This window comes from Plecotus auritus (genome assembly GCF_963455305.1).
Source record: "Plecotus auritus genome assembly, chromosome: 3".
NCBI lineage: Eukaryota > Metazoa > Chordata > Mammalia > Chiroptera > Vespertilionidae > Plecotus > Plecotus auritus.
Window position 1 is genome coordinate 144,129,374 of NC_137772.1, and position 24,667 is coordinate 144,154,040.

General features: G+C 39.4%; 1 protein-coding gene across 4 annotated transcripts in view; it reads right to left on the reverse strand.

Moving 5' to 3' along the window:
* The window catches only part of LRRIQ1 (leucine rich repeats and IQ motif containing 1), a gene marked incomplete at both ends in the record, with an annotated part of 281,974 nt that overhangs the window by 226,804 nt on the left and 30,503 nt on the right, over positions 1-24,667 (reverse strand). For all 4 annotated transcript variants that reach the window (XM_080659623.1, XM_080659624.1, XM_080659621.1 and 1 more), the window contains 2 exons: positions 18,854-19,004; positions 21,551-21,703. In XM_080659623.1, coding sequence (XP_080515749.1) covers positions 18,854-19,004; positions 21,551-21,703 — 304 coding nt within the window. The remainder of the gene's footprint in view (positions 1-18,853; positions 19,005-21,550; positions 21,704-24,667) is intronic.

Consider the following 24,667-nt stretch of genomic DNA (forward strand, 5'->3'; position numbering starts at 1 on the left):
GTTTGAAGCAGAATGAATTCTAAGATGAACACAGTAGGAACATCAGAGTAAACTCATGAAAATAATAAACAAAAGAAAAATCTTAAAAAGGGAAATTAATATTATCTTCCAAGGATCAACAATTAGGTTATTTCATATCAGCTTGATCAGGGAAAGCTAGTATAAAATGGAATATGTTCATTATGCAAAATATATGCCAACTGTTAAGTCCATATCGCAAAATATACATATGTACACATAAAAATGTGTATGTATGTGTCTGTACTTATGTTAAAAACATATTTAACCAAATAAAATCTGAAAAAATTCATCCCAGCAGACCTGCACTTGAAGAAATACGATAAATTAAAGAGGAAATATTGGACAATGAAAGGTTTAAAAAAGTGGGTGAATCCAAATGATGACTATTTATAAAAGAATAATGTCTTAAGGCATTCCAAACACACACACAGAAGTTGGAAGGGAGTTAATGAAGTTTAGGTGTTCTATGACTTTACTTTGGGGGGAAAAAAAAAGGAAAGTACCAAATAAATTTAGATTTGGTAAATCAAGAAGGCATAATGTAATATCTATAGTAAACCAAAAGAACAGTAAAATAATACTATATAACTGGTAATATAATAGAAATAAAACATTGGATAATTTAAAACGTTAATAAAACCAAAGATAAAAAACAAGTAAAACAGAAGAACAAATAGAATCAAATAGTAAGATAATAAATTTAAACTCAATATCAATAATTGCACTTAATTATTGAATTACACAATTAATTATTAGGGACTAACTGCTACAAATCAAAGTTAGAATTTGTCAGACAGCCTTATTAAAATAATAATGAAAACAACAAATTTTTACATTACATAAAAGATACATACTAAGAATAGAACTTGTAGAAATACTGTAAGTAAAATAACAGAAAAATATCTATTAAGAAAGTACTAGAGCAATGATTCTCAAAGTGTGATCCAGAGGAACCTCCACACCTAGAGATGCTTTTAAAGGTTTTATGGAGTCAAAACTATTTTCATAATAATTCTAAGACATTATTTACCTTTTTATTCTTAATGTTCAAGAGCACATAGTATAATTTTCCAAAGGCTATATGAGATATATTATAACAACCTGAACAGAGAAGAAACTATGTAAATCCAGTTGTCTTGTGTTAATCAAAACATTAAAGAAATTTGCAAACGTGTAACAATGACCCTCCTCTCACTATATCTTTTTATTCAAAAAATATAGTTAGAATTATAAAACTGTTATGAATGCAAAGGCATAAAGGTATTATTTTAAACTCTGAATGAATTAATAAAAAATTTTTTCCAATATTTGTCTAATACAGTAAATGTTGAAAATATTAATAGATATAACCAACATAAATGAAAGCTGTTTGAGGGAGGCCCTCAATCATTTAGAAAAGTTTTAAAGGTTCCTATGTCCAAAAGAAATTTAGTTTGGTTATATTAGAAATAGAAGACTAAAGCAGAAAGCTTTAATACAGGTGAACAGGGACATTTACAAATGATTAAATTGATCAATTTAACAGAAATGTATAACAGTTATAAATTTGTGTGTGCCAAATTTCATGGCCTCAAAAATATTTATAAAGCAAAAATATTGTATATAAGATTAAAGATAAACAATTTACAATCAAGGGAATCATGTACATAATTTTCTCCATGACTATACTAACATGTTCAGTATACCATTTAATCAATAGGCAGTATAGTATAATGAAAACTGAATAGGCTCTGAGGCAGGCAATCCTAAATTTCAATAAACATACCTATTTCAAAACTAGTTATCCTATATAATAAAGAGGTAATATGCAAATTAACCCTCACACCCTCACAAGATGGCAGCCTATGACCAGGCCGGCAGGGGAGTTAGTGAGGGATGACCAAATGACTGAACAAGAAGGCTCCGTGGGGTGACCAGGCCAGCAGGAGGTTTAGTGAGGGACAACCAAATGACTGAACAAGCAGGCTACATGGGGCGACCAGGGCGGCAGGGGGTTTAGTGAGTGACGATCAAACAACTAAACAGCAGACTGCTTGGGGCAACCAGGATGGTGGGGGGGGGGCAGTTGGGGGCTATTAGGCTGCCAGGGGGGGCAGTTAGGGGTGACCAGGCCAGCAGAGGGGCAGTTGGGGGCTATTAGGCTGCCGGGGGGGTAGTGAGGGGCAACTAGGCCAGCAGGGGGGTTAGTTGGGGATGACCAGGCTGGCAGGGGGGCAGTTAGGGGTGATCAGGCTGGCATGCAGAGGCAGTGAAGGGCGATCAGGCCGGCAAGGGGGCTGTTAGGGGTGATCAGGCTGGCACACAGAGGCAGTGGAGGGTGATCAGGCCGGCAGGGGGGGGGCAGTTAGGGGTGACCAGGCAGGCAGGCAGATGAATAATTAGGAGCCAGTGGTCCAGGATTGTGAGAGGGATGTCCAACTGCCGGTTTAAGCCCGGGATTGGACATACCCCAAGGGGTCCCGGATTGGTGAGGGTGCAGGCTGGGCTGAGGGGACCCCCCAATGCACGAATTTCATGCACCGGGTCTCTAGTATTAATATAAGCAACTTAGTTAATTTCTCTGAGTTGTTCCTTAATTTGTGGAGTGGGGTGATTTATGTTATTGGGAGGATTAAAAATATTTTAAAACAGAGCTTGTATAACACTTTCACGTGCTGGATACTAAAAATGATAGCTATTATTATTTCCTGTAACAATTATATTTATTGAAAACAAGGAGTTTAAAAACTGTAATTGTGGTGACCAAATACATCTTCAAAGAGAACTGTTTGAGCTAAACCTTAAAGAAGAAATAGGGTATTAATACATGCTGAATAAACATCTATACATAACTGAATAAGCAGTAATTTGATCCAGCCAGTGCATTGGGATCAAAAGGGAAAATCTAGATGGGGAGGAAGTTAGAATAAATTACCACCCTTCCTCTTTTAATCTTAGAAATCCTTTGCTGTTGAATGAAAAATGAGAACTGAGCAAAATAGACTTATAGCAAGCCTTACCTTAGAATACCATTACTCCTCAACATATCTAAGAAAATTATATTCTCCCAGTAAAAATTTCTGATATTTCTTCAATTCCACATCCAAGACAAAACAACAAACAATAGCCAAAAAAACTTTCAAAGGAGTTAAATGTAATAAATATAAAAAATTGCTCAAATATTCTTGAGACATTACTGCTTCAAAGTATTCTTTATTAGCTCTTTAAAAGTTTTCTAGGTCTCACAAAATAAAACTGAAGCCAAGTGTGTTTATCCGGCAAAGGGCCCTTGCCCATGGCAAAATTAGCATTTGGATATACTTGCTACAAATATTTTTTTTCAAAGAATTCCTCCCACTGAAATGAGCCAATGGTTTCAAAAACATTCCTGCCCGGGAGAAAAAAAAAAAGAAACAAAAAACTCGCTTGTAAGGAACAGCCAAACTACAAATGTTAAATTAGACTGGAGGTTTTCACTAAATAAGTGTTTGTTAAGCATCTATATCCTTAGCTGCTCAGTATGTTTGACAGTCACCTACAAACATGCTGAGCTGCATTTGAGATTTGTAATTTCAATGCAAAAAGTGCTTCAGGATCATACATACTGCGTGGAAACAAGAATATTGAAACAGGAATCAGCAAACTTGGATTCTAGCCCCACCTCTGCCAGGAGTTAGATGAAAACTATGTGGGTCTGTTTTTCCATGTGTAAACTAAGGCCAAGCGAAGACTGGCAGATCTGTAAAATCCCTTTCAGCTTTGTACGAGGCATTGTGTTGTGTTTCAAAACTAGAGTATTACTTCAGCTGTTCAAGGACTTTTGTGCTTCCATACAAATCAGATGATTTTTTGGTTCTATTTCTTTAATAAATGTCATTGGGATTATTTTTTTTTACTTTAGAGAGAAGAAGGAGAGAGAGAGAGAGAGAGAGAGAGAGAGAGAGAGAGAGAGAGAGAGAGAGAAAATTGATATCTTGCCTCCCTTACACTTCCTGAATGGGGATTGAACCTGCCAGTGTTCACACTCCAAACAACTAAGCCATGTTGGCCAGGGCAGAAAAAAGTTGTGATTTTGACGGGGATTGTATTAAATATGTATATTGCTTTGGGTAATATGGAAATTTTAACTATTATATTAATTCTTCCAATCCATGACCCTGAGTAACTTTCCATTTCATTGTGTCTTTTTCAATCTCTTCAATAATGATTTGTAGTTTTCAGTATGTAGGTCCTTCACATGTTTTGTTAAGTTTATTTCTAGTTATTTTATTCCTTTTGTTGCAATTGCAAAAGGAATTATTTTTTCCCCATTTCTTTCTCTGTAATTTCATCGCTAGTATAGGAATGCAGTGGATTTTTGTTCATTTAATTTTGTATCCTGCAACTTCACTGTATTTGTTTATTGTTTCTAATTGTTTTTTGGTGGAGTCTTTAGGGTTTTCTATGTAAAGAATCATGTCGTCCGCAAAAAGTGACATTTTCATTTCTTCATTCCCAATTTGGATGTCTTTTCTTTCCTTCTCTTTCCTGATTGCTCTGGCTAGGACTTCCAGAACTATGTTGAATAAGAGTGGTGAGAGTGAACATCCTGTTTTGTTCCTGATTTTAGAGGGAAATCTTTCACTTTTTCACCATTGAGTATGATATTAGCTGAGGGTTTGGTATATATGGCCTTTATTACATTGAGGTACTTCCCTTCTTTGTACATTTTATTGAGTGTTTTAATCACAAATGGATGTTATAGCTTATAAAATGCTTTTCTGCATCTATTGAAGAGATTATGTGATTTCATCTTTATTTTGCTAATGTGGTGTATTACACTGATCAATTTGCATATGTTGAACCATCCTTTTCCCCTGAAATAAACCCCACTTGATCATGACATATTATTTTTCAATGTATTTTTGTATTTGATATGTCAGTACTTTGTTTAGGATGGTTGCATCTGTACCCATCAGACATACTGGTCTGTAGTTTTCTTTTGGGAGTTATCCATGCAAAGTTTTGGTATCAGGATTATGTTGGCCTCAGAAAATGTGTTAGTAAGTATTGCCACTTTTTCAATTTTTTGGAAGAGTTTGAGAAGGATAGATATCTCTTCTTTGAATGTTTGGTAGAATTCGCTAATGAAACCATCTGGTAATGGACAAGTAATAAGGGTTGGAGACTTTGTAGAGAAAAAAGGAACTCCCATTCACTACTGGTAGGAATGTAGACTGGTACAGTCACTGCAGAAAACAGTAAGGAGGTTCCTCAAAAAATAAGAACAAAGCAATCCCTCATGTGGGTATCTACCAGAAAAATTTGAAAACATTTATTTACAAAGATATATGCATCCTATGTTCACTGAAGCATTATTCACGGTGGTCAAGACATGGAAATGACCAAAGTGTTCTTTGACAGATGGCTGAATAAAGAAGATGTACATATATACAAAGAAATACTACTCATCCATAAGAAAAGATGAAATACTGCCATTTGCAACAACATGGATAGATCTTGAGAATATCAGAAAACAAAACAAAACTAAGAACCATATGATTTCACTCATATCTATATATATAAAAACCTAATATGCAAATAGACCGAATGGCGGAACAACCAAACAACTAACCAACCAGTCGCTATGACGTGCGCTGACCATCAGGGGTGGGTGTCAGCTGAGGCAGGATGGTGGAGCAGGTGAGCCGGGGGCACCAGACCAAGGCAGGACACCAGTTGCTGTCATCAGGGCGAGCCTCTGGTGGTTACTGAAAATTCTTTGCTCCCACATGCTGCAGTCCCACACAGTGCTCACACCTGCTGCTGGCACTGGAGCCGTCACTTGCACCCACGGCTGGTACCCAGTGCCGGTCTCGATCGCTTGATGCCATCAGCGGATGCGAGCAGCGGCTGCCAGCCCCGATCACCTCTCAGGGCTCTCCACCTACCCCTGCTCCTGAGGGGCAGCAGCCACCACTTGCACCCACTGATGGTGCCAGCCCCAATCGCTCTGCGCTGTCAGCAGTTGTGAGCAGGGTTGGCATCATCGGCGCATGGGAGCGAGGGGCACAGCAGCCTCATAGCCCACAGTTCCTTTCAAGGTGCACGAATTCGTGCACTGGGCCCCTAGTATGAGATATAAAACTGAAACTCACAGACACAGACAACAGCATGGTAGTAACCAGAGGCAAGGGGGTTTGAAGGTAGTAAACAGTAAAGGAAGCCAAATGTATGGTGACAAACAATGATTTAACCCAGGGTGGTGGGCACATAATGCAATACACAGATCATGTACCATAGAAATGTACACTTGAAGACTATATAATTGTATTAACCAATGTTACCTCAATAAATGTAATTTTAAAAATAAAATAAAAAATCTAAAAAGCCAGCACCATCTAGGAATCCAAAGGATTCATTAAATATGTAACAAAAGACATTTCTACAAGCAAAATATCCAGAGCTTTATTTTACCTCACTATTTTTCTAAAGTTCCAGAGACATTTTGTAGCAAGATTTAGCTCAGGCACATTTCCCTATGAGCCACGATATAGCAATGAAGCTATGTGAAATGTTGAATTATTTCAGTAACTTTCACACTTATTATATACTAGTGTCACTTTTCCATAAAGTGATATGATGTGAAAATAAGGCAGCAGAGAAAAAACAAAACAAACAAAGAAAAAAAAACCCTCTTAGTAGCTCTATTAATTTACAATATTTTCTAGGAAGGTTATTACCTGAAATTTATAAATGAACAAGTTAATTGCTCGCATCAAAGAAACATTTTTTCCAGATTAAAGATTTCCTAAAATAGCAGATAGAAAGAAGCTTCATTGATGAGAAAATAATTAATTCCTCTTACATATTAAATCATACTTATTTTCATGTTTTCCAATATTCAATAAATGAAGTATAGCAGTTTACCCCTAATCTCCTTCTCTCTATATAACTAGGATAATCCTGGTGAAAATCAGGATCTTTAATTGTTTTGTTTATTGCTGCATCCTCAGCAATATTCCAATGCTATTATCTTGTGCCTGGAAAAGTGCTGGCACATAATAAGTGCTTAATAAATTTGCTCATTAGTAATGAATAAACCTCAAAATCATTACATTTTTTTTCAGCATAAAGAATTGTACTACAATGTAAAAAAAGGTAAAAATCTTAAATATTAAATGCATATTCATTAGAGACAGTAGTATGAGGCAATTAAAAAATTAGATACTAAGGTAGACTGCTGAGTTTCAAATCCTGACTTTATCATTTACTAACTGTGTGATCTTAGACAATTTACTGAACCTCTCTGTGTTTCAGTTATCTTACATGAAAAAAAAAATTTAACAGTACCTAACTCATAGCAATTCTAGGGAAATCAAATGAATTAATCCTATATAATAAAAGGCTAATATGCAAATTGACCAAGTGGTGGAATGACCAGTCACTATGATGTGCACTGACCACCAGGGGGCAGACACTCAATGCAGGAGCTGCCCCCTGGTGGTCAGTGTGCTCCCACAGGAGGAGCACCGCTCAGCCAGAAGCTGGGCTCATAGCTGGTGAGCGCAACAGTGGTGGCGGAAGCCTCTCCCACCTCCCCAGCAGCCCTAAGCCATCAGTCAGACATCCCCTGAGAGCTCCCAGATTGTGAGAGGGCACAGGCCGGGCTGAGGGACCCCCCACCCCCCGCCAAGTACATGAATTTCATGTACCAGGCCTCTAGTATAGCATAAAATAATCCCAAGTGGTAAAAAATAATCTATTACTATATTTATTATTTTAAGTTGTATTTATTTCTGTAAAAATTTATAAAACAATTTTGTCATTATGCATCATTTTTTCAAAATTAATTTAGTTTCTAACGTTTCTTTTAGAAAGTCAATAAAATTTGACATAAAAAATAGAGGAACAAAGAAAACTAGATTATAAATTCTACATTTCCTATTTTTCATTTGCTTTGGCTATTCATTAAAATATATATGTAAAAATACTAACTCAAAATACAAAAGGTTTCCCACAGAGATTTTGTAAACTTTAATAATCATTGTTACAGCATCCATTCAATGAATATTTTTCCACATTATTTGCCCAAAACAAAATGTTTTACCAAAGAAAGCATGATATATAATAATGATAAAGCAAACCTTAACTCTTAAACTGAAATCCACCCAAATTAACTGAGTTATAAAAGATAGCCATGTAACTCAAAGAAAAATCATAAAACATTTTAAATTAATAAAACAGCATAATAAAATAGCTTGTTTAAAATAAATCCATCTTTAAAATCATCAACCTAGTGAACTTAATGAAATTAAATCAATTATTTTGTGCATTAAGTAAAAGTATTCTAGTATCAACACTTGCTATCAATATATAACCAATCATAGGATATTATAGAAAAATGTACACAGTATTCTTTAAATTACTTCAAAATTTATATGACCCTATATATCCTAATGTAAGAGTTTATTTTTTACTAAATTTGGCTAAAGAATAATTTGTACACACACACACACACACACACACACACACACATATATATATGTATATATATTAGAAATAACATTTTAATTTATATTTTAGTTATAATCCTATATAATAAAAGGCTAATATGCTAAGTGTCGGGTCATCCGTTCAACCAATCAAAGCATAATATGCTAATGATATGCTAAGGCCGCTCAACCGCTCGCTATGATGTGCACTGACCACCAGGGGATATACAGTCGACTGGCCAACCAGTCGCTATGACATGCACTGACCACCAGGTGGCAGACGCTCTGACTAGTAGGTTAGTTTGCTGCTGGGGTCCAGCCAATTGGGACTGAGCGAGATGGGCCAGACATGCCCTGGAGCCCTCCTGTGGCCCCTCCCCAGCTGGCCAACCTCCCATGTCCCTCCCCAGCCCAGATCATGCACTGGTGGGGTCCCTCAGCCTGGCTTGCACCCTCTCGCAATCTGGGACCCCTCAGGGGATTTCAGAGAGCTAGCCTCGACCTGATTCCACAGGCCAGCCCAAGGGACCCCACTGGTGCATGAATTCGTGCACCAGGCCTCTAGTTAATAATAATAATTAAAACCATCTCTTTCCAAAGCTACAGCACACAATATGTTTAGACATTAAAGGCAATGATAAAAAATACATTAACTTTGTAATATTAATTTAGAGAATTAAATTTTAAATTACCTTTTAAAAATGTATCTTTATTGTTGAAAGTATTACAGATGTCCCCCTTTTTTTCTCCAAATGACACCCTCCCTCTCCCACACCCTTCCCAGAGCATTCAAAAAGTAAATTCCATAGTGTGTTTCTATTTCTATAAACAGTTTAATTAGAATGGAAAACACTCAGCATGAATAATTTCCAATAATTATCTTAAATAAATTGATACAGTAGCTATTCTCATTCACTTAAATGTAAAGAAGGTCAAATGAAAATGTGCATTAATGTTTTATCATAAAAAGTATAATTAGCACTAACATTATATATCAACTATTGCAATAACTACAGCTTAGGAAGAATTAGAAACAAATTAAACTTGAAACTACAGATATAAAATATCTGGTATTGCTTCCAATGTTATTTCACCTATATAAGAAATATAGCATGGATTAGTAACTTAATAATTTATAAACACAAATCTATCTTCATGCCCTTTCTTAAGAGTTTTCAGCATCAATTTATCGTTGAAAGATAAAATCTATGCTTTTCATTTAGCTTAACCAGAATCTCAGTAAGCAGTTTCTAAAGATGAAAAACAGACTCCAACTGGTTTTCAGAAAACCTACTTTCTCAGGTATACTTTTCTCACACTCAATAAATAGTGTTTTCATTGTATCCAACAGACAGCAAAGACGTCTTTTACCCTGTTTGCTCTATACTGCATAGAGATACCTCAGGTACATCAATTAATACGATGGCAGTTTTCACATAAATCTTGCAGATACCCTACCCCAGGAAATCCACTGCCTACAAAACATCCCACACAGCACTGCTGGCAATGAGTGAAGTGAATGAGAGTTCAAGCATTTCTTCTTCCAAACAGCCTTTCCATTGTTTTCAGTGTGCTGCACTGAGTGCCAATACGGTAACATACATCTCAATGCACTTGCCTTCATTCCAACAAAAACAACAAAATATTCCTATATGTATATTACAATGAAATTTTAAAATAAAAATTCTGTATCAAAAGTATCAGTATTTCCATATGGAGAAGTCATGAGTAGTCCTAAAGTAGGCAACACAGACACAAAGGAAAATGAACAAATTAAACTATATTATACATTACACTATTTTCAAAGGTGTTTTTTGAAACATTTGCAAAACAAAAGCTTGCTTTGTGCTAACAACTATATTTTCCTCTTGTTTAAAATAAATGGGAGATGATTGTGACTGCCTAGATCCAACTGTCTCCATACCTCCTCCAGATTTTCATAAAGAGCAAAAAGAAATAAAAAGTACCTACAAATTACCCTTCCCGTTTAAATGGGAAATAAAGAAATTACAAGCTGATTTTTTCTAAATGGGGCAATAAGTAAATATCCAGGACCAACACACTCTAGGCTGAATCCACAGAGGGAATCCTAGGGAAACAGAATGGATAAGTAAGAAACGAAGGTGCCCTAGTGGTGGAAGAACCCGTGTATTATCAACAAGACCTCCCACCAGTAAGAGAAAGCATTACCCTGAGTGCCATGGAAGCACTGAGACCAATTATGTAAGGTAAGCTAATAAATACAAATGACCATGCTTTATATATGAGGGAAAACATTTAAGCTTGGATCAAAATTTAAAACACAAATCTATGCTGTATACAAAGACATACCTAAAACACAGTGATTCAGAAAAATTAAAGTTGTTTTTTAAATTGCCAAAAAGGTAAATATGAACAAAAAGAAGCTGTTAGACAAGATAGAATTTAATCTCAAAAGCAAAAAAAGAGACAAAAAAAAGGAACATAATTTTCTAGGCTAAAATTCACAATGAAGATAACTCAGTTAAGAAGATCTATGAACAGCATGGAGCAACATTCATTAAGCAGAAACCAAATGATACAAAAAAAAGAGATATGCTGATAAGCAACAGACATATTTAAGCTACCTCAGCTCCTATAGCCCAAGGTAGATGAAATAGATAAAAATACCTAAAACAAGTGATCAAAGTAGAGCTATGTTGAAATAAAAATAAATAACTTCCTTTTCAAGTATACAGGAAATATTCCTAAAAACTGACCACAATTAGAAAAATCACAGTAAGTTCCAAAAAGCAGAAATAGCATAAAATTATTCTCTGACTATCCTATCTAATGAAAGAGAAAGATGCAAATTAACCATCACTCCGTTACACTACCAGCCATTAGGAGTATGCAAATTACCCAACAAAGATGGCCACGCCCATAGCGGCCAGGCAGAGGCACCCAGCAGCCCCAAGCTCCGCCATGGCGGCGCTGGGGCTGCAGGGGACCAGTTGGGGACACAAACCTGCAGGGAGGCTGGCACCCACAGCCCCAAGCTCTGCCATGGCGGTGCTGGGACTGCAGGGGGCCGGATCGGGGACACAAACCTGCAGGGAGTCCGGCACGCACAGCCCCAAGCCCCGCATGGCAGCGGCCATGGCGGCACTGGGGCTGCAGGGGGTTGGATGGGGACACAAACCCACAAGGAGGCCAGCACCCACAGCCCAATCCCCGCCACGGCAGCGCTGGGGCTGTGGGGGGCCCGATGGGGACACAAACACACAGGGAGTCTGGCACCCCACAGCCCCAAGCCCCGCCACGGTGGCGCTGGGACTGCGGGGGGCCGGATGGGGACACAGACCCACAGGGAGGCCGGCACCCCACAGCCCCAAGCCCTGCCACGGTGGCGCTGGGACTGCGGGGGGCCGGATGGGGACACAAACCTGCAGGGAGTCTGGCACCCCACAGCCCCAAGCCCCTCCACAGCGGCGCTGGGACTGCAGGGGGCCGGATCAGGGACACAAACCCGGATCGGGGACACAAACCCACAGGGAGTCCGGCACCCCACAGCCCCAAGCCCCACCATGGCGGCACTGGGGTTGCGGGGGGCCAGATGGGGACACAAACCCGCAGGGAGGCAGGAACCCCACAGCCCCAAGGCCCGCCACCATGGTGCTGGGGCTGCTGGGGGGTTGGGGGAGGGCAGCAGAGACACAAACCCTCAAGAAACCTGTGGAAAGGGAGATAAACTATCATAACTTAATCTCCCTTTCCACAAGATGAGAAAACTGCCCCTGGTTTATTTACTGATGTGGCCCACACCTTTCTACAAGCACAGGGTATTTTATGACCACTCCCAGGAAGGTCTGGTCAGAATACTATCTCCAGGGAATAACGCTACTGTGGCAAATCATCTAAGAGAGGAAACAAGCTTTTGTTGGGTTTATTCTGAAGGTCAGAGAACATGCCACCCCAACATATGCTGTGTTGTTATATTGATGATCTTGAGCTGCACATGCTTGAAAAACAGCAAATGCATGCAGAGGATTTCACTGAAGTCTCCTGATCTGGAGACCCCCCAAAAGGAGCTCAAATGTCATAGGTCCCCTTCATGGGAGAAGTGTCATCAGGCAGAGAAGACTGACTCCTGTCACAGGACAGGAGAGTAGAAGTTGACATCACACCCAAACTTTGTTACAAACTATTTCCCCCCACCCCCATTCATCTTTCCTAAAAATCATTTACTCTCCTCTAAGAGGCCTATATCTCCCGTTCCCTTTCCCTAGGAAGAAGGTATTTAAATCTGCATTCTAAGCCACCTTGGGGAGTTACTAATTTTTCCCTGGGATCTCCCACATATACATGAGGTACACATATTAATGAACTTTTGTTTTTCTCTTGGTCATCTGTCTTTCATTACAAGGGCCTCCACTAAGAACTCAGAAAGGTAGAGGAAAACTATTTTTCCTCCTCCATAATTCTATCTTGGGAAATCAAGTCCCCAGCTGAACAATGAGGTTGGCTTAAGTACCAAGCAGTCTTGGCTGACAGGAGGGAAGCTTTCTAGGGAGAAATCAATGATATTGGCATCAAAGTGGGATGGAGGGCACACGCATGGTTGCTGGTGGGAGTTTAAAGTGGCTCAACATTTTTGGAGGATGATTTGGCAAATTTGATAGAAATGTTCAAGGTACATCCAAGAGTCTTCTTCCAGGAATCACATCTGCTGAGATAAAGCACAAGCGCATAAGCCCTGGTCAGAACCCAGGATGCTACTGCGGGCTCCCCTTCCACGATAGGAAAACCTGGGAACAACCTGCATTTTTAGGACAAGGTGGCATCTATACTAATTAAAGGGTAATATGCTAATTAGACTGAACATCTTCCAGATGACCTTCCAGATGCCCTTCCGGATGTCCTTCCCAACAAAGCCATGTTGGTAGGGCCAAGGCAGAGGAAGTTAAAGGGGATCAGGCAGGCAGGGGAGAGCAGTTAGGGGGATCAGGCTGGCAGGCAGGTGAGCGGTTAGGAGCCAGAGGTCCTAAGGGGTCCCAGATTGGAGAGAGTGCAGGCTGAGCTGAAGGGACCCCCTTCCCATACACGAATTTCATGCACTGGGCCTCTAGTATGCAATAAAACTAGAAAAATAACAGTAAAAAAGTCCTTTTCATCTGCAAATTTAAAATCTTAGCTAAAAGATAAAATTATAGAACTGATGAAAATACCTATATATCAGAAGTTATGCATTAAGTAGTACTCAGAAGAAAATCTATAGATTTGAGTATTTATGTTAATAACATTGAAAAAGATAAAGAAATTAAATATTTAACTAAAAAATAAAAGAAGAAAAACAAAAATTGGTATTAGCATGCATTAGTGATAGAAATACAAAATTATACAACCCATATAAAATGCATCTTGCACTGTCTTCCTAAATCACAGGTGTCCTTTGCCCGAACAATATATAGTGTGGGAAATTAACAAAGATATATCTGATAAAGTGTGAAATGACATAGGTGCAAGGGAAGTCATTATGGCAATGTAGGAAAATGGAAACCATTCAATGTCCATTAACCAAGGACTGGTGAAATACACTCTGATCCATCTACAAATTGAATACTATAAAGCCATACTCACTAGTGAATATGGCTTGTTAAGTGAAAAAAGGCACAGTACTTAAAATATTCTATATTTGAGAAAGAAAGGATTTGCATATATAAGTATATTTTTATATATCTGAAAATGCATATTTATATATGCATACATATATACATATACTTTTGAAACACATATATTACTATATATATACATATATACATGTTAAATAAACATATATACAAAATCATCTATAATAATAAAAGCATAATATGCAAATCGACCAAACAGCAGAAGGACCATCCAGACGGCCTTCTGGACGACCACGCTATGACACACACTGGCGCCAGGCCAGCCAAGGCAGGTGCGATGCAATTGGCCCAGGCCACTGTCTACAGGGCGATCTATGGGGGGGCTCTGCGATGAATTGCCCCCAAGAGGGAGGCCCATGCCACTGGCCAGTGAGGCGATTGATGGGGGGTGGGGGGGCTCCACGATCACCCCAAAGAGGGAGGCCCAGGCTACCCGGCCAGCAGCACTATGGTGGGTGGGTGGGGCCTCCCTCTACACGGTGATCAATCTGGGGGCCCCACAATTGATTGCCTCACAAAGGGAGGCCCAGGCCACCGGCCAGTGATGCTGTGGTGGTGTGCAGTGCCATCCAGCGATCGCACCCCATGCCTGTCGCCTGCAGAGAGGTGACTGGTGGTGGGGGAAGTGGGAGGCAGCGCCACACAGATGGCAAGCAGTGGCAGCAGCGGGAGCAGGGCCAGCTGCCGGCAACCAGGGGAAGGAAAGCCCTGATAGGCCCTGATCATTGGCCAGGCCGAGGGACCCTACCCAAGGGGTCCCAGATTGTGAGAGGGCACAGGCCGGGCTGAGGGACACACACCCCCTGTCCCGTGCATGAATTTCGTGCACCGGGCCTCTAGTCTATATATAAAAATAGATGAGAGAAGAATGAAAAAGACAGGCATGTAAGCAAAATTTATTTGAGTATGCCTTTTTAAAATGCAGTTTCAGCCCAGGCACTGTGGCTCAGTGGTTGTGCATCAACCCATGCACCGAGAAGCCACAGGTTGGATTCCCAGTCAGGGCACATGCCCAGGCTGTGGGTTGCCGCTTGATCCCCAGCAGGGAGTGTGCAGGAGGCAGCCAATCAATGATGCTCTCTCATCAATGATGTTTCTATCTCTCTCTTTCTCTCCCTTCCTCTCTGAAGTCAATAAAAATTTATTTTAAAAAATTCAGTTTCTCTTTGTAAACATACTGTATAACATATCAAAAATAATACTGAATCAAATGGGAAAAAATAACTAATTATATTTTAAATTCATAACATAATCACTAAGATAAAAAAACTTCAGGTTTCACTTTGGGGAACAAAACCCAAGGGCAAAAAGAAATGCAAAGAAAATTTAAAATTAATTTAGTAATTTTATAGCTATTGATATTGGGGTTATTTCTTAAAGCTATTTTATGAATATTATAAGAAATAGTAAATAGTTATGTTAATGTTATCCAACGGGTTACAGTGGAAGAGAAAGGGAATACTATCAAGATTAAAAAGTAAATTTGAATTGGATTATCAATATTTAAATCAATTTCACAGTATAATTTAAGTGTCAAAATGTATAATAAGGCAATTAACTGAAATATTCTGTATGACAAAAAAAATTATGAGTTCATAAGAATACTAAGAAAGGGAAAAATGGAGAGGAAGAAGGAGAGAGAAAGACAGCCAAAGAAAGTGAGGAGAAGGAGAGAAAACAGGTAAAAAAATAAAGCAAAATAAATAAAACAAAAAAATTCATGTAGCACCACTAAAGGCAACAAAGGCCACCAGCACTTTAATGTAAAAATTTGTCTATACAAAGATAGGCATTTATCCTTGTATTTTTCTACAAACTATTTCAAGATAACCAAAAAGTTCTTATTAAATAAAGAATCCCAGTTTTAAAAAAATATATGGAAGGAAAGATCAAATTAGAAAACTTATTTTTGCATTCCCTATTGCATTAATTGTTTCAGGCCACATTAATCAATGGCTAGAAGCAATATGCAAACGTCGGTGAAGAACTTTATTACTAGCTACTCAATGTCAATTGTAGCAACATGCAAAGCAAACAAACACTCTATGATTCCTAATAAAAGGCACAGAGCACCACCCATGAAAAAGTCCTACAGAAATGACTGAATTTAAATCTAATCAAGACTGTTGCACTAACTTCTATGGCCATTAAATGCAGGGCTTAGTGAAGCAAAACCAATGACACTAAAAGGAAGTAAAAGGACAAATCCAGAATGCAGACATTGTATAGGATGATTAGTATAGGTTCTGCAATAAATCAGTGGCATAGGGGGGAAAGTGGGAGGATTGCTACAGATTGGAAAGACTTCAAAGACCTATGTAATATAATATGTGGTCATTTCTTGTATTATGATTCAAATCAACTCAGAAAATTTTGAAAAATAAGAAAAATTGGAGTACATATTATCAGTTTATACAAGGTATCACCATTAATTATAATTGGCATCACAATGCATTGTGGTTAAGAATGGGTCATATTATTAAAAACCATTTACTGAAACGTGAAAGGTGAAAATTATATAATTTGGGGGTTGTTTTAAAAAAAGAAAAAAATAAGAACAAACCAAAAGTAATGATGAAGCAAATGTTGAAGAGGTTATATGGAATCTTCATGTATTTATTTTGTAAAGGTTTGAAATTTTCAACATTATAAAAATGAAAGAAAACAAAACAAAACATAAGCAAACAAATAAAACTGGTATCGAGGAGGCCTAAGTAGAACCAGGGCTAAGCACAGAGAGTTGGCTTGCCTTTTCTCCCCACCTACTCCCATGCACACCCTGATATTTCAGTCCGTATCTGCCTAGTCCGTTAATGATTCTGGGAGATAGGAGATGAAAACGATGGTACTTTGGGGAGGCTCCAAAAATTTAAGCCATTAGTATTGTACAGAAATAAAGTTTTAGTTCCTGATTTTTTGCAATCCTTGATTATTAATCATTATTTAAGCCCCTATTAAGTCCCTTGAGCATTTCATAAGTTAAATAATAAAAACAAAAACAAAATTTTAAGCCAGGTAGTAAATAATATAAGATTTTTATATTAGAACTAGAGGCCCAGTGCACAGATTTGTGCACGGTGGGGTCCCTCAGCTTGGCCTGCACCCTCTTGCAATCCAGGACCCTTGGGGGATGTCGGACTGTGGGTTTCAGCCCTGTCCTCGAAGGCCAGCCCAGCCTGCGGGGATCAGGCTGAAACCCACAGTCCAACATCCCGAGGGATGTAGTATGTGCACGAAGCAGCAGGTGGCCAGGGAGGAGTCCGAGCCCAGGCCGGGTGCCGTGCTGCTCCTGCTCATCCTTGACTCACTGTGCCTGCCACTGCCACCACTTGGTAGCCCTGCCACAGAGGCAGAAGAGGCTCGCCATGCTGCAGTTGCGCTTGCCAGCCATGAACCCGGCATCTAGTGCCTGTTGGTCAGCTGAGCGGCGCTACCGCTATGGGAGTGCACTGACCACCAGGGGGCAGCTTTGCATTGAGCACCTGCCCCCTGGTGGTCAGTGCACATCATAGCGACCAGTTAACCAGTCATTCAGTCACTTAGTCTTTTATATATATTACTAGAGACCCAGTGCACAAAATTTGTGCACTCACTGGGACAGGCGTCAATCAGCCTGGCATGAGCCCTCTCACAGTCCAGGAGCCATCAGGGGATGTCCAACTGCTGGCTTAGGCCAGCTTCACTCGCCAGCCGTGAGCCCCAATTCTGGCTCTTGCATTGAGCGTCTGTCCCCTGGTGGTCAGTGTACGTCATAGTGACCGGTTGTTCTGCTGTTTGGTCAATTTGCATATTAGCCTTTTATTATATAGGATAGATTATCGCACTGGAAACATATAGAAGTAAGTTGAATTTCAGTTAGTAGAATAGAGAAGTTGAGTAGTAACAAGTGAAGCAACAACAGAACACTCCAAAACTTGACAGCAAAATGTAAGAGAGATAAGGTGAGCATAGAAGTGAATGGCGAGAGGAAGAACTTGACATAAAACAAGTGATAAATGATGGAGTAAGGTGCCAGAGGAGACTGATCAGTATATTTATAGAATTAGAAGGACTGGCCTTAAACGAAAAAAAGACAGTTTTGTTGCTGAATTATATGGATTATAAAGTATGAAGGTGGAAACAGATACAGATATATAGGTATATAGATATACAAATGGAGGGATAGAGAAGATTAGGAAGATGGATTATTTCTTCTAGGTCAGTGGTTGGCAAACTCATTAGTCAACAGAGTGGCAAACCGCGGCTTGCGGGCCGTAGTTTGCCGACCACTGTTCTAGGTAGTATTAGTAGCCTTAGCTAAAGAATAAAAGATTAGTACAAGTGATGCATGTGGGCAAGCAAAGGAGTGATGAAAGGGTTTACCATGAATAACTCTGGCAGTGCCCACCAGAAAGCATAGGATCCATAAAAAATGATGGCATCAACCTGGGGTATTATATTCCCCATTAGAGCTCAGATCAATACTGGCTATAAGGAAAGGAACAGGAAGGTGCATATACTAATAGCAAGAACTACTAACAATTACCCATTTGTTAGTGGTGGGAGCATATTCCTTTTGTAAAATTTAAGAATTATTTTATTTCCTTAGTAAATAAGGATAAAAGGTTAAATAAGTGTGGCATAAATAAAATAAACAAATAATGGATGGTGGCCTATTCTTTAATATGAATAAATGAAAAAACATAATCATGAGAAATAAATGTCTATATATTAAAATTCCATTGTTCTCACCAATTCGAGTGATTTTATTATGTGAAAGTTCAAGATCTTGGATATTAGTGCAGCCATCCAAACCATGCAAAGAAGTTAGTTTATTTTTATTAAGAAGAACAACACAGAGATTTTCCAAATTTTCACAGTCGATAGTCTCAATATTATTTTCCTAAAACAAAGAACAAATGTAATTAGTTTTATTTCAATGGCTACTAAAAAAATTTAAAGCTTGCAATAAGATGAGATATAATCTCCAAATGAATATCTAATTATCTTAGGATAACCATGCAAAATGTCATACTATCTACATGAAAATATAGAAACTATCTATATATAACCCTAATTTGCAAATCGACCAAACTACAGAATGACCGAACAACCGGTCACTATGATGTGCGCTGACCACCAGGGGGCGTGTGCGGAACATGGCGGGCCTCAGCAGAAGGTGGCAGAACACAGAACATGGAGGGCATTGGCCGCAGTGGGATGGTGGAGCAAGTGAGTGGGGAGCACCAGACCAAGGTGGGGTGCCAGTCACTGTCATCGGGGAGAGCCTCTGGTGGTTATTGAAAATTCTTTGCTCCCATGTGCCACGGTCCTGCCCAGGGCTCACATCTGCTGCTGGCGCCCGCCCCACTCGCACCCACTGCTGGCACTGGAGCCACCGCTTGCACCCACTGGCAGTACCTGGTGCCAGCCCTGATCGCTCAGCACCGTCAGTGGGTGCACATGGCGGCTGCCGGCCCCAATTGCCCCTGAGGGCTTCTCCACCTCCCCCTGCTCCTGAAGGGCGATCGGGGCAGCAGCAGCCACTCACACCCACTGATGGTGCCGGCCCCGCTCGCACCCACTGTTGGAGCCAGCCCCAATCGCTCCGCACCATTAGCAGGTGAAAGCGGGGCCAGTACCATCAGTGCATGGGAGCAGCCACAGCAGGAGCAGGGCTGCCAGCAGACAGGGGACGGGGGGCCACAGCAAGAGGGGCCGGGCAGTGGTAGGGCGATCAGATTGGAGGGCCAGGCAGAGGGCCGGGGGAAGGGAGGCCCTGGCCAGCAGCCGGCAGCTGCTAGGAACCCTACGAAATTCGTGCATGGGATTCTAATAATCTAATAAATAATTACCTGATTTTGTATTTATTAATAATCTTTTAAAATATTGAAAATACAGAGAATCATCCTATATAATAAAAGGATAATATGCAAATTGACCCTAATGGCGGAACGACCGGGAACGACCGGTCGCTATGATGCGCACTGACCCCCAGGGGGCAGACGCTCAACGCAGGAGCTGCCCCCTGGTAGTCAGTACGCTCCCACAGGGGGAGCTCTGCTCAGCCACAAGCCGGGCTGACGGCTGCAAGCGCAGCAACGGTGGCAGGAACCTCTCCCGCCTCTGTGGCAGTGTAAGGATGTCCAACTGTGGCTTAGGCCTGCTCCTCCTGGGAAGCGGGCCTAAGCTGTCAGTCAGACATCCTCTGAGGGCTCCCGGCTGCCAGAGGGATGTCTGACTGCCAGATTAGGCCTGCTCCACCAGGTGGACATCCCCCAAGGGGTCCCAGGCTGCAAGAGGGCGCAGGCTGGGCTGAGGGACCCCCCGAGTGCACGAATTTTCGTGCATCAGGCCTCTAGTATAACAAGATATTTCAATCTAAATAAACAATAGTTAACATTTGGTCCTATATAAAACTGTTATTAAAAAAACACACTGAAAAAACTGAAATCTCCCCACCTTCCCTCCTCAGTTTCTTCATCTCCCAAGAACACTAATATCACGAATTAAGTATACATCTCATGTATAGGTTTATATTTTTACTATACATATACATCTCTTCAATACATATATATTGGTGTCAGTGTCAAGGTAATGTGTCAAAGATGCATCAGCAACATCTCTCTTTTAAGACCTCAGAAAGATAAACGGACTTTTATGAATAGACCATAGCAACTCTCTCACAAATATTTATGAAGATAGCCTTTGTCTAATGGAGTGAGCTTAATGAGAAGCAGAGAAAGCCCATGATGTTTTCTAAAAAATCATATTGGTGAAAGTACCACCAGTTTGAACTGAAAAGAATGTAATTCAAAATGAAAAGAAGCTTTCAGGTGCCCCACCTTCTATGGGAAAGAAACTGGTTGAGAAAAATTATCAGCTGCAAAATACACACTTCTTGAGGACAAGGAAGTATGCCTTGAGGATGTACTCAAAAGCCCAGTGCGCAGAATCAAGAGTCATAGAAAACCATCACAGTGGAGCCAACCTGTATCCTTATTAAGGAATTGATAACTTCCGAAGGCACAAATCATAAACAGAAGGTATTTTAGACATTCCAGCCCCGGCCACAAATTACATATGAGACCCAGTGAACACAATATGAAGCAGAAGAAATACCCAGACAATCCTGCCTCAATTTATGGTCCCCAAACCATGAGCAAATAAAATGGTTATTATTTTAATTTGCTAAGTAATGTGGCCATTTGTGATACAGCAAAAAGTAACAAGATCATCCACACACAGAGATAAGCAATTCCCAGGTCATACTGCCTAATCATTTTCCCTCTATGGCTTTCAGAAATTTTGGCCCTGGATCTCTTTACAAGATGAGTTACATGGTATTTTAATAAATGTTTTTTATTTCAAAATAGTCATTTCTAAAATGTAAAGATGAATTCATTTTATATTTTATTACAAGATAAATAATGAGAACAGAGGACATACCTGTACATCAATGTACTTCAGTTTTTTGCAGTTATTCAGGCCATGCAAAGAATTTAATCCACAGCGTCGAAGAGACAGAAACTGAAGATTGGTACACTCTGCCAGTGTGGAAAGACCACAACCTGGCAAATCTTGAAATGTTACTCTTGTAACCTAGATAATTAAAAAAAAATTAGAGTGCATAACATTATCTAACAGTAACAATTTCTGAGATCTCTATCTGAGCAGACCATCTCCACCTGGATCTGACTTAAATGAGATGATTCTGTGCTTCAAGTCTGAGCCTGAAGCCACACGTTGATGAGACTTTGGGGTCTTTGGGACCTGAACCATGGAATACAAACAATATTCTATTATACATCTTATATATTATAAAGATATGAATCATTTCTTACTACTGAATAATGTAATACACTCAACCATATAGTATCTGTGGTAAAAAAAAAAAGTCATGAATAATATTTTTTCTGTATTTTTCAAATATTTGAAGACCATGCATTTATAATATTTCATGATTAAATGATTAAATAAATATTTCATAATTAGATGATTAAATAAAATTACCAAGTTATTAGACTCATTATTTCATAAGGCTTTTTCTTAAGTAACTCTCTTTTTTGTTTTTTTAGCTTAAAAAAACTCAATATCAAAGAAAGTTTTCAACTTATTTATATATATTAAGGGCTACATTTATTGTCCTACAAGAATATGTCAGATAGAAATATTTTTTTATTATGAAAATGCACTGCACTTTTTAAACTCAAGATTTCTCACCTAAGTTAAAGGGCAGAGGAATCCTATATAATAAAGAGGTAATATGCAAATTGACCGAGGGCACAAGATGGCCACCCCCATGTGGTCACAAGATTGCCGCCACAAGATGGCTGGCAGGGGAGGGCAGTTGTGGGCAATCAGGCCTGCAGGGGACGCGACCGGGCTGGCAGGGGAGGGCAGTTGTGGGCAATCAGGCCTGCAGGGGAAGGCAGTTGGGGGCAACCGGGCTGGCAGGGGAGGGCAGTTGGCGGCAATCGGGCCGGCAGGGGAGGGCAGTTGGCGGCAATCGGGCCAGCCGGGGAGAACTTTGGCGTCAATCAGGCTGGCAGGGGAGTGGTTAGGGAGTGATCAGGCTGGCAGGCAGAAGCAGTTAGGGGCAATTAGGCAGGCAGGCAGGCGAGCAGTTGGGAGCCAGCAGTCCTGGATTGTGAAAGGGATCCCAGATTGGAGAGGGTGCAGGCTGGGCTGAGGGACACCCTCCCCCCCCGCCCCCAGTGCACGAATTTCATGCATGGGGCCTCTAGTAATGTAATAATGTGTTGTTGTTGTTTATTTCACTATAATTGAGTCTTTGCACTGAAATAACTATATAAAAGTCAAATTATAGTAAGAAAACTTTCATATTGCCACATTAACAATCCTAAAACCAGATTTCCCACATGCTGAAAAACAATTTAAAAATTATTAGCTTTATAAGAAGAGTCTAGTAGTATCATAATCAAAATAGAAATTCAAAAATTGTTCAGTTGAAATTGAAAGCATTATTCCATCAGAAAAAGCTGGAAAAGTATAAAATTTTAAGTTTGATAACTCCTCTTCATATTGAAATTTTCTGTACATGATATTAAACTAAACGTTTTTAATTTACATATTTACATGAGTGAATAGGAAGATCATGTGTTCATGAAGATATAAAGAAGTGATTAAGTCTATTCCTTGCTTAAGTAGCAAAAGAAACAATCCATATTTTTAAAAATTTGGGTGAATAAAAGTTTTTAGTTTCATATCTATTTTAGGAATTTCTTAATTAGTCATAATCTAAACATATATTTTTGGAAAATATTTTTCAAGAATGAGGATAAAAACATCCATCCCCACTCAAACAAAAGTGCATACATTTTAGGCAGAAGGAAAGTGATACAGATGGGAGACCTATAATGAAAGTAAGAAAAAAGACCAAAATAATTGGTAAGAAAGACAAATACTGCTCTAGCCGGTTTGTCTCAGTGGATATAGCGTCGGCCTGCGGACTGAAGGCTCCCAGGTTTAATTCCAGTCAAGGGTGGGTGTATATATACATATTTGGGAGTTCATTCTCAATTATTCTTGAGTTCAACCCAAGGAGTGTCAGTTGCCTATGGTAAATTGAAAATACAAAAGTAACAAAAGCAATGACTATGTTTTACTTTGAAGAACATCTATTCTGTGCCATATCTCAAATCAATTAAACTTGAAGAAATAATATTGTTTAAAAATTCAGGCTGCAGAGACTGAATGTGAGGTATGATTAGATGATTAAATAAAAGAGAATCTTACTTCACATAAGTTATATACCATCACACCAGTTTATTACGATTTGCCTTGTATAAGGAAAGTGAGTCATCTGGTCTAAAAGTAAACCATATGCTAGAATGCTATAATTTATGTCATGTTATGAAGTCATATCAAAAAATCCTGCCCTGGCTGGTGTGGCGCAGTTGGTTAGAGTGTCATCCCATGCACTGAAGGGTCGCTCCTGGTCAGGGCACATATCCAGGTGTTGGGTTTAATCCCCAGTCAGGGCACATCTGGATGGATGTTTCTTTCTCTCTTCCTCACTATTCCTCTCTCTCTTTCTACAATCAATGAAAAACATGTCCTCAGGTGTGGACTTAAAAATATACATATATCCTTATATTCAGTGACTTTTTTTTTCTGGTTGTTATTTAAAGCAAGTTACCACTTTGAGCAAAATACCAAAAAATAAAAGAAAAAATAGTAAAACAGTAAAACTAGGAAAAATTAAAATATATTAGTTGTCAATAATAACCAATCTTCAGTCATATCCTTTCGTGATATTATTGCATAGAGTGGATGACCCAGCATTTTCATTTTAAGAATTTCTTTGATGAAACCGGCTATTAGGCAGCTCTCAAAAATCAATTTGCCTTTTTTCAAATACTTGGGATCCACATTTGACAATGACAATTAGGAGCCCTATACTGTTGTCAACAATCCTATAAAGTAGGTATTGTTCTTTCCAGTTTACAGAAGACAAAACTGCGATTCATAATGGTCCAGTGCCTTGCACAAGGTAACACAGACAGTAAATAGCAGAAATAAAATTAGAAGCCTGATCTTACC